The sequence below is a fragment of the Fusarium verticillioides genome, chromosome 7 (genome assembly GCF_000149555.1).
Source record: "Fusarium verticillioides 7600 chromosome 7, whole genome shotgun sequence".
Classification (NCBI taxonomy): Eukaryota; Fungi; Ascomycota; class Sordariomycetes; order Hypocreales; family Nectriaceae; genus Fusarium; species Fusarium verticillioides.
In genome coordinates this window covers 2,558,191-2,574,045 of record NC_031681.1, presented here as the reverse complement: position 1 = coordinate 2,574,045, position 15,855 = coordinate 2,558,191, and the positions used below count along the sequence as shown (strand labels likewise).

Here is a 15,855-nt window from a genome sequence, read left to right as displayed (position 1 = left end):
ACCTAAGAGAGCAGGTGGGGGCTGTACGAGATGGGTAATTTGGGTATCATTGAGACAGATGCCAAGCTGCTTGGAATCATGCTGAGCCACTGTTTCGGTAATCAGAGGCTCCCGAAACGGCGTCAAGTTGATATCTGGCCCGAATATCTAACATGGGAATGTTGATTGGAGGATTTCACTGTAATTGCTCTTCTTGTGTATCTGCAATGTCTGCCACATGATGTAGGTCACGTATGGACCCCAAACCTCTACGCATCTCTGAGAGGAGGAACAAAAGTTCGCTCAGTGCACATACGGTTGCATATGTCTATTGCTGACTGAGTGGTAGTGAAAGCTTGGCAGCTGAGGTTTAATATTGGATGCCAGAAGAGTCGAAAAGCATGGTCCTAGTCTCTTAGTGTGTTGATGATTGTATCAGAGTTTTCGTATGGTAAGAGTATCATTCAGTGAAAGATTGCAAAGATAGCAATGGCTTGATCTCGGCTTTTCTCAATGAACCTGAGAAGAATCAAGAAATCAAAGAGGGGCATTATTTGCCTTTCACCAATGTCAGAAGTGACAATGGGGCAAAGTATGGCAAGAGGTACCTCAACGATGTACCGGTACCTTCCCTCGGAGGTGGAGTAAAGTTTAGCGTCTTTCAAGGATATCGTTCCTCTCCAAATCTCCACCTTACCTTGAATTAGGTTGATCGTCTTGCATGGCTTGAGCTCTCTCTTGTTTCCCCTGGTCAATGCCTACGAAATGTCTCAGAAACGGGTCGAGTCCTTTTTACGAGTGAGCAATGTTGAGCCATGGCGGGTGAGATTGGAAGGTAGAAGTGAACCTATGGGGTGTAAGACAGAGAGGAAGAGAAAGAGTGAGAGTAATGCATGCGCTTTGATGAGGCGGCACGGGAAGCATGGGTCGTGGCTGCGACTTCCCCAGTCCTTTTGCTGTTGATGGATGGATGTTGCCTCTTCCCAAATCTCATTCTCACTCTCATTACATTGCATGCATCGTTCTTTCCCACGAAACAAGGGGTGTGCATAACCGCGACATCGATACTGAACCTACCTATCGAATCGGAATCATGTTGCCCCTTCCTTCCCTTCGCCTTGTCCTGGTTGCATGTCGGTGATGGTCTCCGCTCCGCCATCTGAATCTTTCGACCTACCCCAATCATCCATGTTCCTCCGTATCGCGGCTCTTGGCACTTCGGACCCTCTCCTCTCTCTCTCCACTGCGCTTCCACGGATGCGCTTCAAGGCTTCCAACTTGTTGGTGATCGGCGACATACAGGAAACTAGGGGCATGCCCAGTAACCTAGTCTAGTCAAACCTGGGGCCTCACTAGAACTTCGACTCGAACGAATCCATCCAATCCATCCTTTCCACTATGGCGGCCGTCTTCGCCTCTAGGGCACAGACTCTAACGAGACCCCGGGTCGTCTTGGTCTTCTCCCTCGTCCAACTTATATTTAAGAAGACTCGTTTCCCTCGTTCATGACCGTTGCTCCCGCCCATCACCTTTTCTTCTTCATCCAAAAGACCAAGGTCACTTGACCTTTCCTATCATTCTTTAAGCCCTGACTCTTCAAGAGTTACCCACAGGGGAAACGTCAAGATGGAATCAAAGAGTTCCAGCGACAACCCGACCAATGTGTCCCAGGAGAAGGGCACTACCATCACCGAGCACCCTGGCGATGTCCAGGCCGGTGGTGGCTTCGCCTTCCAGGAGGAAAGCAAGTGGACCCGAAATGGTCTCACTCTCGAGTCCTTCCAGCGCCGCAGGGACACCGGTGACCATGAGCTTGATCGTCGTATGAAGCCTCGCCATCTTCAGATGATTGCCATCGGTGGTTCTATCGGTGCTGGTTTCTTCGTCGGCTCAGGAAAGGCCCTTTACACTGGCGTAAGTCTAGTTCTGTCTGTGCAGTCCATGTTCGATACTAACATGTTTCAAGGGTCCTGGATCTGTTCTCATCGACTTCATCATTATCGGTGCTATGATCTTCAACGTTGGTATGTTCACGTACCTAACCCCATACTCCCAATCAAAAAACTAACAGCTGTCTGATAGTCTTCGCTCTCGGTGAACTTGCCGTCATGTATCCCGTGTCTGGTGGTTTCTATATCTACTCGTCTCGCTTTATCGATCCTTCTTGGGGTTTCGCCATGGGTTGGAACTATGTCGCACAATGGGCTACCGTTTTACCACTCGAACTGACAATCTGTGCTGTCTGTATTGAATATTGGAATGATGAGCTCTCGCCCGGAATCTTCATTGCAATCTTCCTTGTTGCCATCATTCTCATCAACATCTTTGGCGGTATCGGATACGCTGAGGAAGAGTTTTGGTCATCTTGCCTCAAGCTCGGAGCTACTGTGGCTTTCATGATCATCTCTCTCGTCCTTGTCTGCGGTGGCGGTCCTTCCCACGGTCGATACAACGAGTACTGGGGCACACGCTACTGGAGAGAGGACCCCGGTGCTTTCAAGAACGGTTTCAAGGGATTCTGCTCTGTCTTCGTCACTGCTGCCTTCTCTTTTGCCGGTACTGAGCTTGTTGGTCTTGCTGCTGCTGAGTCTGAGAACCCTACCAAGGCTCTCCCTGGCGCCATCAAGCAGGTTTTCTGGCGTATCACCCTGTTCTTCGTTCTTGGTCTCTTCTTCATCGGCCTTCTTATCAAGTCCACTGATGACCGACTTAACATTTCCGGCTACTCCAACGCCAAGGCCTCGCCTTTCGTGCTTGTTGGCGAGTACTCCGGCCTTACTGGTAAAGCTGACTTCATGAATGTCATTATCCTGGTCTCTGTTCTAACTCTTGGTGTGTCTTGTGTTTACGGTGGCTCCCGTACCCTGACTGCCATGGCTCAGAACGGATATGCTCCCAAGGTGTTCACCTACATCGACCGTGGTGGCCGCCCCCTTGTTTCCGTCGCTGTCCACATTCTCATGGGTTTCATCGCTTTCGTCAACCTTGATCCCAAGGGTGGACAGATCTTTGACTGGCTCCTGGCTCTTTCTGGTCTCTCGACCCTGTTCACCTGGGGTTCTATCTGCCTTGCCCACATTCGCTTCCGCAAGGCTTGGGCTCGACAAGGCCACACTCTGGATGAGATTCCTTTCAGGGCCGCTTTTGGTGTTGTCGGCTCCTGGATCAGTCTCGGCCTCATCTGTCTCGTCCTTATTGCCCAGGTAAGTCATCGCATTCCACGTTCAAACAAACATGACGTTAACAAAGTCCATAGTTCTATGTTGCTATCACTGCTCCTCCTGGTGAATCTGGTATGGGAACTGTCGAGGGATTCTTCATCTCGTACCTCGCTTTGCCTGTTGTCCTTGCCTTCTGGGCTATTGGCTATCTCTGGAAGCGTGAGGGTTGGCTGTCAATCGACAAGATCGATGTCGACACTGGCCGACGTGAGCACAACTGGGACGAGATCAACGCTTACCGTGCCAAGGTTGCCACTTGGCCCGCTTGGCGACGCTTCCTCAACAAGATCATGTAAAGCCTTGGTCTTGTTATGAAGTTTGTTTCTCCCATTTGCGTACTAGAGGCGCTTTGACTGGAAGCGTATATCATAGAACAAATCTCCTGTATATTCTTTATCGTTAGATACCATAATAGCATGACATTGTGCCAATCTGAACATCTTTTGCCCTTTATAAATGTTACTTGGTGGCATGGTGAATGAGTCTGATGGTTATGTCGTAACAAGACTATTCCTGCCCTTGGCCGAGCAAGGATGTTATGCCAAGAAGTCACAATCATTGGTGAAAAGGCGACAAGAAGTTCCCCATGGCTATGGCAAGGGCAGTTTGGTTTGGAAATGTTCTACAAGAGCCTTTTATAAACATCAAAGGATGAAAACTTTTCTCAAGATGTGGTCAAACGCGCCCTATGTTCACTTCGATATTGACATTGTGTGGAGATGACGCCCTGGAAGCGCGCCCTATGTGTCAGTATGGGTAGATGGTGGAGTTTTGGAGATTGCGTCTTCGCTTCAGATAGTCACGTGTGGGCAAGAAGGACTGAGTCGAGGACTGAGTTGACAAACATCTACTACTTATATCTCAAGTGTCTTGTTGACTTGGCTGAAGCAGATATTTGATGTTGCGATATTGCGGGATCTGCACGGCCTCGGTCCAAAGAGACTATCTGTCTGAGATGACAACTCGGCCTCGACTTGAGCAGAGTACCTACCTGATGGGCATTCGTAAGTTGTCTCTTCACCCCTTTCCTCAGCGACAAGAGCCAATGGAAGAATACGGGGTTCGTATTACAAACTCCAGGTTTGAGGCGGATCTTGTTACGTACAAAGTCAAACACAGATTGAGAAGAGGGAGCAAGATCGGTAACGGCGGATATCCTGGGGTAATAGGTAATAGAATCCACAGACCTCAACGACCATAACTCGACTTCACATGTTCACCAAGACTTGCAGTCGTTGGGAGTACGTAATATGACACGGAGAATAGGAGACATGAACCATGCTCCCACATCTCGGCGTCCTTGGTTCTCCAAATCGCGCCATGACACGCACGACAGCTCCCCAATGAGAGGTACCCAAGGTAATTCCCTCAGACAAAGTCACTCAAGTACAGTACTTAGTCCCCGGAGCATGCACCCCAGAACAGTCCAAGGACCAGGTCCCACCGGATAAGCTAGATAAATAAGCGCTGTACCAAGAATTCAAGGTTAATCTCAAGCGTAGTTCTTTGTACGTATTTTTTACATGATGGAAATTGGAGATGATGCGGGGTTGTTATCATTATTGGGGACGTGCGGAGAATGGGAATCGCCTGAGGGGTCTTGCAGGCATTGAAGGATTGTGTGTATGTACATCTTCCAGTTGGGTAACTATTGTTGGCTCCCCCGGGCACCGCCTCAAACCCTGGTTTCAGGGCCGTAGGACGGTGAGTTGCTGTGAATAAGCGTCTTGGGTCGAATGGGGCGTGTTAATATAGGTAATGGAACGGTCAAGTCTCGAGGGTTGTTGGTTGTGAGAAAGGTGAAAGGAGTGTTGAATTCGCATGTGGTGAGGTAGAGCTTGTACAGAGGACATTACCCCTGTAACCCATACTCTTTTGGGCATTCTCCAATTCATAACTCCAAACGGTTGATGTTCTTCCGTCTTTCCAGAAGCTTTCTATACTGAGCCGTATGTTGAGAATCATCGACACTTAATCTTATACCAACAACTTGTGTATTCGGTCGCCAAGAACACTATATTAACGTTCAAACCCCCATCCTCCACTTCCCCAGACTTCGCATCTTGAATTACGAGATAGAATGTAAAGATCTCAACTATTACTCAATTGTTTGTGACGGACAAGGTACATCCCCATGCCATGGGGTTCTGCTTCAGCCGCTGCAAGCCGCTGTGCCGAGCAGAGCACCCCTTGTGAATGGAGTCTTTTACGCAACAGGAACTTTGTGAAATAAACTCGTGGGCCACCTCGGTGATCATGATCTTATGGAGTTGAGATTCAGAGATTCTGGGGAAAATGGCTCCGTAGGGCTGGAGCATGGAGCTGTGATGTAATTAGAACGCAGGTGAGGATATCACGAGTTTCGTGGTAAGGTGCAACAAAGTTCGTGGAGATCTGTATCTGAGCAGAGGATTCTCATAAAAGACCACAGCTAAGTAATTTCTTAGCATATTGCTTAACTGGCAGTTCGCCACTATGTGAGATGCAATGTATATAGTGTTCTTTGCCTTGGTTGCCTAGTCATAGTATTCCGCGAGATAGGCTGTATGATCACTATGAGTCACTGTCCCGAGGGCTACGGGTACTCTCTCCTCTCTTTCTTGCTTCGAAGCGACGTAGAATGCCATTACTTTGCACAAAATATTTCTCGAAGACAGAGGTCTCAGTCCACGTCTTTATTGTACAAAACAACACCTCGACACCAATGCCCGACAAGGCCACAAGAGCCGAAGCCAACGAGGTACTGTTTCTTCAGCGGCACAGGTAACCCTCAACCCCCCAACTCCCCCTTCAATTCTAGGTGCATTGCTGATATTTCAGAGCTCATATAGAGAGGTATACGCTGTTCTTAATATCGCCTCGTGCCTCCAAATGTGAAGACATAAGTCGTTCACTAGACTTCTAGAGGATCAGCTGCTACCAAGCTCAAACACGGTTCTTGCCTTCCCTTTAATTGAGAAACAGTTATGCTTATCTCTTAAGGTTAGCTGGAATAGAGTTCTGGAAGGAGCATGCTTCCAAAAGGGTATACAGTCCCAGAGGCAGGAAGTCAATTGTCACGTGTGAAAGCTCAACGTCTAAGCCAACGACGCATCTACAAACAGATCAAAGACGACCTGAAAAACGACCATTCAAGGCCATTGATTGTATGTATATCAACAGCAGCTTAATGGTGTTACTCATGGTCATCGATTGGCGCCATCCCAGTGACAAAGACGTTGGCAATCGAGTTTCAGCGCCTCAACACTACAACCACTTGGTGATAACAGAGGATGCACAAAAAGACACAATCGGCAAAAGTAAATGCTCGCATTGTAGCGCTTGTTAATGCGTAATCTGGGAATCGAACCCAGGGCTCCCCGACGCTGCTCGAATGGCAACGGAGAATTTTACCACTAAACCAATTACGCTGGTAGTTTGATAGTGATGCATAACACAATCGGCCAAGATGTCGGTAGAGAGTGAGAAAGCCCTCTTCCTCTTTGTCGAGGCCTGAGTTTGACGAGTCTGGTACTATGCTCATCCACCCGTGGTGTGCCATGCGGTGGAGGGTACGTTCGAGCCAAGCCCAGAAATGCCTTTGTGAATGGCTGGGTGCGTATGAGGCTTGAGGGTGTGGCTATACGTTCCTAGAAGACGACAACCAGAACTTCAGGGAGACAAATGCAGAGTGATGCGTCTCTCAAACCTTGCAGAGTTCACTCTCGCTTAGAAGTCATGTCTACTCGTGGCTGTAGTTGTTAAAAGATCTTGAACTCATCAGTGTTCTAAGTTCTAATATCTGGATTCGGAAGCATCAAGCGATGACTACTTTCGCGTCCGAGTTAATGCTGGGTATTACATTGAAGTACTTCAGTGCTCCTTGACAATCCACAGTCTTGTTTGATAGCTTGGTAGTATTTGCTGGGTACGTACTCCTGTATGATTTCTCTCAGCGATACATTGGGGATGCGCGGAAAAACCAAGCAGAATCTCTGTAGTGAGGACTCGCCCCCTGAAATCGATATCCTCAATCATGTCTTGAACTAACATCTCTCATGATATGTATTATCCGACTGATGTGCACTCCGTGTATGGTTTGTACAGATACTTGATTGCGAGGTAACTGAGTTCCTTAGTTGCTGATATCAAGACCTCGATAGCACAGCACCGGTTATCAACCATTTTCTTGATACATGACTCGGTTGGAAAGGTATTTGATCAACAGTCAGTAATATAGAGCCGTACGATTGTTCTCTGTTCACGTTTATGCCAGTATAGAGCGGCCTCGGAATGATATGTCTGCACCGTTTGTGTTGCCAGATCTTTTTACCACACTTCGCCCTAATGCTGCAACTCCTTAAGTTGGTGATACCTACGAAGATCAATTATCAGCCTACTCTAGTCAGTTCTCCTGTATCTTCCCCACAAGTTGGACAAGAGTCTCTTCCAGGCTCTCTCCAACTGAGAGAGAGTTGGCCACCAGCCTAGGTGCCGTGATGCACAAGATCAGTGACTCCAGATCGGAACTCATCATTTCCATGGATTCAGATTATTAAACATATGATATACAGTCAGCGTTACCTATTAGTCTTTGCGATTTTCTCGTCATGCGCAAGAATTCGCCATCGTGATCTATCCTTCTGGAAATGGCGAGCAGTGGTTTCTCATCTCGTGGACTTCAACAGCGAACATAGAATCCTTTATCAAAGCTATTGAACTCAGGCGGACGTTGCATGTGACTCCTATGCCAGCTTTACCACTTGGACTCCAAAGACTCACAGTCATCATGGCTCCGTTGGTGTTGTTTACTGCAAGGAGAGCTTCATAAGATCAGATTCATTCTATATATGAAGAATAATTATCTACAGTGGCCTCTACTCTGACTGAAAACTTTTTGTTTGCGCGAAGTGGCTGGTATCATGAGAGAACCGTCAAGTGCCATAGGCGTGGGAGGCGCCTGGCCTCAGAATCGACAAACAATGTCATTGATAACTGAATAATCTCTGAAGCTACTTCCGTCAGATCTTAGCAATGTTGACCGAGAAATGTTAGTTCTCTCTCGTAGATTTCCTTAATTTGGTGGGTCGGTTTATACACAGTGTCCTTCTAGCCGGAAGATATAAAACGTACACAGCAATGACCACAATGTTATTTACAGAATCACAGAGTTCCACGGCGAGCTAAATTTTTCTTACATCGTAGCCAAAGGCCAAAGAGGTGAGTCAAGATTAGCATCACCATGGTGTAAGTCTTGTGCCTGTGTATGCGAGCGCGAGTACGTATGACAGGCCTGGGAAATCCAGGAACTCTTTTGTGACAATGAGTAACAAGTCTTTATGAAATATCATACCTTACAGATGTTTAGAGAAGTAGAATACATATACTAACAGTTTGGGTCAAGAAACTGAGATTTAGGCCAGATTATAGTTACAAGTGCTGCCATATCAGCCTAACAAGAAGCCACCAGAGCAAACATTCCGTTACACACGCAACGTCTGGGGAAGAGAAGACTAGAGAATTGTCATAATGTAACGTCTCAATTTCGTATCTATGATTGTCGTAATACGAGATTCGCAGTGAATGTTTCTCGTAAATAGCGATTACGCAAGCCACGTTACGAACACTTGTCCTAGGGAATCTGAGACCTTCGTTGGCACACACAACGGCCAAGCCAACGGCGTCGAAAGAATTACCATACAATACAACTCAAACAAAGAATTTTTTATCTCTAGTCCATTTCAAGAGCTGAATAGTTATTGTCGTCAATTTTCGGGTGTCAATAAACACAAACACCAGTTAGAATACCTACAGCAGGGGTGCACGTGATAACAACAGCCATGGCCCATTTCTCTATCGCAACTCGTCCTCCTTCAACATTATCGTACCTCTCACCCTTCAGCTCCCCTCCTATGGAAGCGTCACCTCTTACTCGCCAGCCTCAGCCCGAGGTCTTTACCCCCAAGATCATCCAGCTCTACGATTCTCTCTTCAAGGTAAACCTCATAACTCGACTCTGTCACTGCCCCATCATGAACTAAACACCAAACTGCTAGGTAGATATCCGCAACCGCCGAAACCTCCTTGCGCCCGCCTCGACTGATCGCCCCTTTTGCTCGAATTAGGATGACTACGACGATGAAGAGAAGACAGATGGCTTCTGGACAGAGTTTTTCCTCCTCAGACCCGATCGCGCCGCCCTGAGACGTATCCTTAACGAGTTGAGCCCCAGCCATGTCTTGTCGCTCGATGTGCGGACGCAGGAGCTCTTTGCGAGGGGTATAGCTGCGCTCAAGGGCTCGCATAGCCTTGCGCAGCTGCACGCGCTGGACGTGAGTCGTATACGACCGCAATGCAGTTCGCGAATTGGTCCTAACAACCGATAGACGCTCAGTGTCTTTCTATCATGCCTCCTCTCCAAACGATACCCGCATCCGAGCTCCGATATCATGGTTCTTCTTGCAGGACTCGATCAGATCGATGCCGTGTTCACCGACTTTGTCAGCGCTGTGGAGGCTATAATAAGGAATAGCAAAGAGTGTAAGGCTCAGTATGTATCCTGAGGTGGCTCAACTGACTCGGAGCAGTGGAGGTTCGATACAAGGCGGTCGAAGTGCTGTTGGCGGTAACTGCTGGGGCGTACCAGACAACACTGTTGACGTACTTGATCCAAAGAGATCTCTTTCCCGCAGTCATGAAGGTACACGATACTGTACAAATCGAAGCGTTCCAAGCTAACAATGCCAGTTCATCCAAGACGCAGAAACGTCAGATCAAGTCCTACAACCCTTCACATTACTAGGCCTCCTAGCAAACTACAACAAATTCGAGTTCCAGAACCCTTACCAGCAAAGATTAAACGACTTTGTCAACGAAGCCGTGATTCAAAAGATCGTGGGCGCAGTAGGACAAGCGTGTCAGATAGTTCGGTCTCGATACATCACGATCCAAGACGATCTTCCTGAAGGCTGGACCTTCAGCGCTACTCTCAACATGATCGGACTCGGCGCGATCGCTCCCGGGCCAAAACCTGTGAAGAAGCCTGTGTATGATGTTGAGACTGCCAAAGCTCTCTTCACCAAGCTGTGAGTCAAACAATCCCCCTTGTGCTACAACAACATAAACTGACATTGTGTTAGACCTGAGGAAGAAGCTGCTGTTCTCCTAGCTACTTACGACTTCACCCACGCCAATAAGCTCTTCTGCTTCAACCTAGTAACACAGGCAGCTGAACCAGGCGCTGAGCAACCCATCGCCAGCTATGTCTCTCTCACCTCCTATCTCCTCCAACACGCCTACCTCTCACCCCGCGCCACATACTACGCCCATCTCAACCTCATGGTCTTCCGCCTCCTGATCGAAGATCCCACAATCTGCAAGCGTATCTGCAGCGATGAATCCCGCGTCGCAGTGCGTCTGTGTCGACAGCGACAGCCTTACCTCCCTCTCGTCAAAGGCGAGCGAGTCCTTGCCATTTCACTTCTAGACACTATGATTGACGGTGTGAATCATAATCTTCGTCGTCGTCTCGATGTCAGTCTTTACACACTCTGCTTTGGCATCATGCTTCGTATTATCTCATATCTCTCTCGTACACGCACTCGGCTGGAGTATCATTGGCCTGAGTTCTTCCGGTCTTTGCTCTCCATCGTTCGCTTCCTGGCTACATACACAGCCGATCTGAAGGATCTACCACATATCGATACTCTTCTCGACCACGTTGTTAACCTCATCGCCCTATCCCTCTCCGCTGGTGAAGCCTTCCTCCCCTCGCCAGCAGACTACGACGATCTGTTCTACAAAGTCGTCGAGTCCGGTGAGGTTCTCACCAAGTTCAAGGAGAACTACCGCCTTGGTAACCGTAACAGCAACTCCATTGATACGCTTATTAACGTTAGTGCGCATTACAACCAGATGCTTTCAGAAGGTGGCGCGAATCGTCGTAAGCCTAGTCTTTTGACGACGCAGGAGGTCACGGAGGTTATTCGTCAGGGTTATGAGACGTTGAGTATTCAGGCGAAGGAGGGACTGGATTCATGGGAGAGGTACCGGGAGGCGGATGAGAGGACGTTGCTCAAGAAGATGGCGAGAGCAGCGGTTGGTGATGTGCGAGTTATGGTTGAGCGGTAGATTGTGTACCTTAGGTAGTCTAATATCACTATGAGACGGTTCAGATTGAACTCTGAGGAGTATACGAATTGCATTCACAAGTTGTGATATGTCCGATTACCCTATTCCTATTGTCCTTGGGTGAACACTTTCTGCTAGACAACATCTCAGAGACAGGCAAATCATGACTCCATCCTGAGTCTGAAGCTCACTGTTGACTCCGACTCGAGTCTCAGCACTCAACCGAGTCATGCCAACTCTCATGACCCATCTCTCCAAGCATCTTCCCTTCCTATCAACACTCCATTACGAACACGCAACGCACAATCTCATAGAACCTTGATCCTTCAAACGACATTGGGCAGAAGCTCGGCTAGTTCGGCTGGTCTCCACGCAGCGTCGCAGCACTTAATATGTAGTAGTCTACTATCTCGTCTCGAGCTTTGTCCATCTACTGAGCCTCCACCTAACTCACTCACTAGCCATTTCAAGATAGTAGATCGCAGTTCGTTCATTCGAGTCCATCGCGACCCAATCTCTTGGTAAATGGAATCGAGATTATCTTGCATTGCCAGATTGATCATGTGCCGAGGCCTAGTCTCACGTTGGTCTCTCTGGCAGCTGAATTGAATCATTACGTTTTCTGATAGACGGAGTTAGTCAGTTCTTAGCTGCGACTCTTGTCAAACCGGCTTCTCAATTGCTCAAACAGTCAACTCATGTGTCTTGAAACACGTCGAGTCACCGTAAAGCCAGACTAATTCCATTGTTAGCACGAACCACAAAACACAAAACAATCGAGTCCGCTCGTCCCGCCGCAGGCGAGAGTTGAAAAGTGTCGCACTAAGCCTCTTGACAGGAGACAAGGGTCCCTATGTAACCACGTGGACGGGACAGATGAAGAAAAAAGGCCCTTCCCTATAGGCCTCACTAATGCAAGGCAATGCAGTGAACTGGAGAAATTGGTGAGTCTGATACAGATACAGATACAATTCCTCCACCAAAAGATGAGATAGGCTCATCAGAATTGTATAGCACCACCGACAATGTAACCATGCTTTAAGTTACATACATAGTTAGAGGGGACAACATGGGCAGTTTCGCGGTATCGGTATCACGGGGACGCCGTTGATCCCTGGGTACTCTTGGATCCGGTTCCGAGGGGAGGGGAGGGGAGGGAGGGGAGGGTGTGTACGATGTGATATCTCATCTTTTCTCCCTCTCTTCCTTTCGCTTGGTGAATTGGTTGATTCCGACAACACGGTGACGAGACGAGGCTCCCATGCTTGGCTCGTTGCTTGGTGCCACAGGCTTGACTATCCGGGAATCTCGAGTGAGTCTAGCTTGGGTCTCCGATCCATGAAGGTTCTCAGTCTCTCTCTCTCTCATCTCGTCTGTTGATCGGCTCTTGTCAAGCTAGAATCGTCATCGTCAACATCGTGACTGAATTTGAAACCATTTTCTTTCGTTAATCTTCGGTCATATCCTTTGCCGAAGTTCAGGTCCAATTGGTTGTCTGAACAATTCAAACAATGTCTCAGGCACATCTCAAAGCGGTATTCCGTTTCTATTGAGTTAGTCTATGTATGCACGTCCAATGCAGAAAGGGCTTATCCGTTAGCACTGCTGCGTTACCATTGCTACCGATAAAAAGCAAAAGGTCTTTGATGTTCAGGGTCCTCTTTCGAGCCCAATGAACCCAATCTGTCCCGTGTTATAGCACTAAGTGGCCCTATTTGAGCGATCTATCCCACTGTAACCTCAGCGTTCCCAATTCGAGAGCTTCACCAAGTCGATCATCATGTAACAGGCGGGGTGTATGTAATTTACCAGGACATGCAACACTTATCGTATCCCTACCCTGTCCGTTATAATATAATCCTCGTCACGGCAAGGTAGCATAAATGAATGGGGAAGCGGTCGAGACGGTTGTAGTTGGTGAGCCGAAGAAGCTATGCCCAACATGGTACGGCGTCTGGCTGGAATTGGTCCGGATTGAACGGCTAGATTCCCGCCAACTTTGACAGGCCCACAAAGGCAAAGGCAAAGGTAAAGGCAAAAGAGCAAACTTGAGTGAAGCTACCGTAGGATTTGGGGACAAGGACGAGGACAGGGGCAAGGCTGGCCTCGCTCGGCGCTTTTTGAGTTGAACGAGAACCAAGGCGGGGATGGCACAGATCGCCAAAGAGCTCTTGTTGAATTGACTGACATTCGGTCAACCAAAAGTTTGTTAGAGTTGAAGAGGATCACTCATTCACTCACAGTTGACATGCCTCAAATCCTCAATTGTCAAGCACGTGTCGTTGTTGTTACAACGCTAGAACGCTATTATGGTTCACCGAGTCAGTTATCGATCCCTACACTCGTCTGCCGAGGCATTCATGCTCTCAAGAGCCAATAGAATTGTTCTCTCAACCCTTCTTGTCTCCCCTCTCGCCTTACTTTTGGTGCCTCAATTTAGATACCTCCAAGTAGAGCAGAGTAGTAGTAGGGCCGTGTTGCGTCTGGGGTGCTGCAACGGTCAGGACGAGGCGTTTCTAGCGCCGGCATGTCTCTCTCTTCTGCTGGAACTTCGGAGTCGCACCAATCAGTCAAGGGGATGATTGACCCAGCGATCCATTGTAAAGTAAGCATACGAAGCCAAGGAACGGGGTCTCGAGGCGATTGTGACAGATAACAAATGATTGCACTTTTGGTTGTTGTTGTTATTGTTGTTGTTATGTGAGATCAATACAGTAGCCTAAAGACTGTCTCAATCTCATGGCTTAGCTGAAATGACGGACTAGACCTGGCTGCAGTTAGTACAGAATGCAAGTCAACCTGTAAGTGCGTGCGTGCGTGCGTGCGTGTGTGATATGATATGGTTAATCAAAAACCGCTGTGCTATACTCTGCAGTGCGATGTGATAGACGTACAGCCTATAGGGCCTCATCACTTTTTGCCTCCCATTGCTGCGGCTTACATGATATTCCATCAGTCATGCATATGCCTCATCTCCACACCGGAGAGGCGCAATTGCTGTACAGTAGGTATGTATGTATGTATGCAATCGAGTCACAACAGAGCACACACACACGTAATGCAACTGGCGGAGCATCCATCGTATCGAGTAGATAGGCACATGTACATGTCTCGTTAGAGCATTATGCTTGTGACATGACATGACCAGAGTCAACCCAACTGAACTGGTTTGACTCGCCTTCAAGGATGATGCTTCCAGTGTTTGAATCGCACGGCAGCCGATATCTTTCCCCATGTGTCAGATGACGTGATGCTACTACTGAAACAAACGAGAGTTGGGATATCCTGGCTGTTAATTGAAAGAACCCGTACCCAAGCTGACTTGGAATTCCCATGAGAACTCTCAGCATCAAGAAAGGAAAAGATCCGAGGTGGGGTATCTAGCTTCTCTCTGCCTCCGTCTCCGTCTCCAACTGCCAAGAATTCGATACGACGCAATGCCATGGATGTGATGCAGGGCAATCCTCTTGCTTGAGGCCATTCCCACCTTTTCCCATGTTCCCCAGTTTATCAAACTCATGGGGAAATGTCACCTCATTTTCTCTTTGATCTGCTCGACTCTGGCCTCTCTGTCGATCCCTCTCCTCCACCATCAGAGTCACATCATATCATATTCCCTCAGTTCAGACTACACATGCACAGGGTGGCACTGAGAAAGTGACACCTCCCCTGCATCCACACATCAATGCAGGAACCCGACCTGGCATGCACCAATGAGCTCAATATTGGCCTGTTAGTCCAACAATGTCTCATCTCTTACCCGAAAAAAACCGCGCTTGACGCGTACAGGCGCGGGATTTCTTTGAGATCATGATTCCTACACCGCAAAAGTCTGTCATGTCATGGCAGCAACTGCATCAAGACGAGACTTAGCGTGCATTGTCCAGCTGCGAGACCGTTGGATGTCTTGACAGTAGAACGGTCCGCGCGTCTCCTTGCGTGTTTGGCAAAGATACCCCACGTGGAGACACAACGGTCAGTCGCAAAAGGGAATAAATATGCGTACGGGCATGGTATAGCACAGAATCCTTGCACCTTGCCTGCCATTTTGCACATGGCCCTGGCGTTCTTACTTGTACAGTAGCGATGTAGCATTGAAGAGTTACAATGGCCGGTGCGCTGCTCCGTAGAACCTTGATCCTGGTGTTGATAATGGTGCTCAACAGTCCAGTGATTGTAAGGGAGTCGGTGACAGGTAAATGGATTGGATGATCATGACTGACACCTGCAGATCAATATAGAGTCATCGCCAATCGGTCCTGATGGTAATCGGAGTTGCGATCGTCGGATTGATCGACTCGAAAGCATTATTTTGTGTATGCCCTGTGACCATGAACATTTGGATTCGCAGTCATCGCCATATTGCAACCAAGGTACGCCCCTACTTCTCGTAGAATAGTCAGCAGTACTCCATACATCGTATGACACCAATTACATCGATCACACGCTGTGTCGTGCAATATAATTGTTCCTTGACCGTTCTTCTTTGAGTGCAACACCAAACCGACAAAGTTCGGACGTTGTATCCAATGCTCCAGGGTAGTTG

General features: G+C 48.1%; 3 protein-coding genes and 1 non-coding gene across 7 annotated transcripts; 2 read left to right on the top strand and 2 right to left on the bottom strand.

Annotated features, from left to right (window-relative positions):
• The first annotated feature begins 1,319 nt into the window (after positions 1-1,319).
• Positions 1,320-3,671, top strand: FVEG_11568 (hypothetical protein). The gene is made up of 4 exons (XM_018900877.1): positions 1,320-1,893; positions 1,946-2,003; positions 2,062-3,182; positions 3,236-3,671. Exons 1-4 carry the CDS (start codon positions 1,606-1,608, stop codon positions 3,494-3,496), a joined length of 1,728 nt encoding a protein of 575 aa, XP_018759251.1. The 5' UTR covers positions 1,320-1,605; the 3' UTR covers positions 3,497-3,671.
• Positions 3,672-6,528: 2,857 nt separating this feature from the next.
• FVEG_17052 lies at positions 6,529-6,610 on the bottom strand. Its single transcript has one exon. It is a non-coding gene; the product is annotated as a tRNA-Gly (tRNA).
• Positions 6,611-8,986: 2,376 nt separating this feature from the next.
• On the top strand, positions 8,987-11,407 carry FVEG_11567 (hypothetical protein). 4 transcript variants are annotated; one of them, XM_018900873.1, is made up of 6 exons: positions 9,005-9,175; positions 9,305-9,511; positions 9,566-9,719; positions 9,767-9,879; positions 9,927-10,264; positions 10,319-11,407. In XM_018900873.1, exons 1-6 carry the CDS (start codon positions 9,020-9,022, stop codon positions 11,307-11,309), a joined length of 1,959 nt encoding a protein of 652 aa, XP_018759247.1. In that variant the 5' UTR covers positions 9,005-9,019; the 3' UTR covers positions 11,310-11,407. The 4 variants fall into 4 exon arrangements, with proteins under 4 accessions (XP_018759249.1, XP_018759247.1, XP_018759250.1 ...); XM_018900876.1 differs by having other exon boundaries at positions 9,236-9,511; XM_018900875.1 differs by having other exon boundaries at positions 8,987-9,175; positions 9,305-9,719.
• Positions 11,408-13,291: 1,884 nt separating this feature from the next.
• FVEG_11566 (hypothetical protein) lies at positions 13,292-13,559 on the bottom strand (the record flags this gene model as incomplete). The annotated part of the gene is made up of 2 exons (XM_018900872.1): positions 13,292-13,492; positions 13,551-13,559. 2 exons carry the CDS (start codon positions 13,557-13,559, stop codon positions 13,292-13,294), a joined length of 210 nt encoding a protein of 69 aa, XP_018759246.1.
• Positions 13,560-15,855: the final 2,296 nt, after the last annotated feature.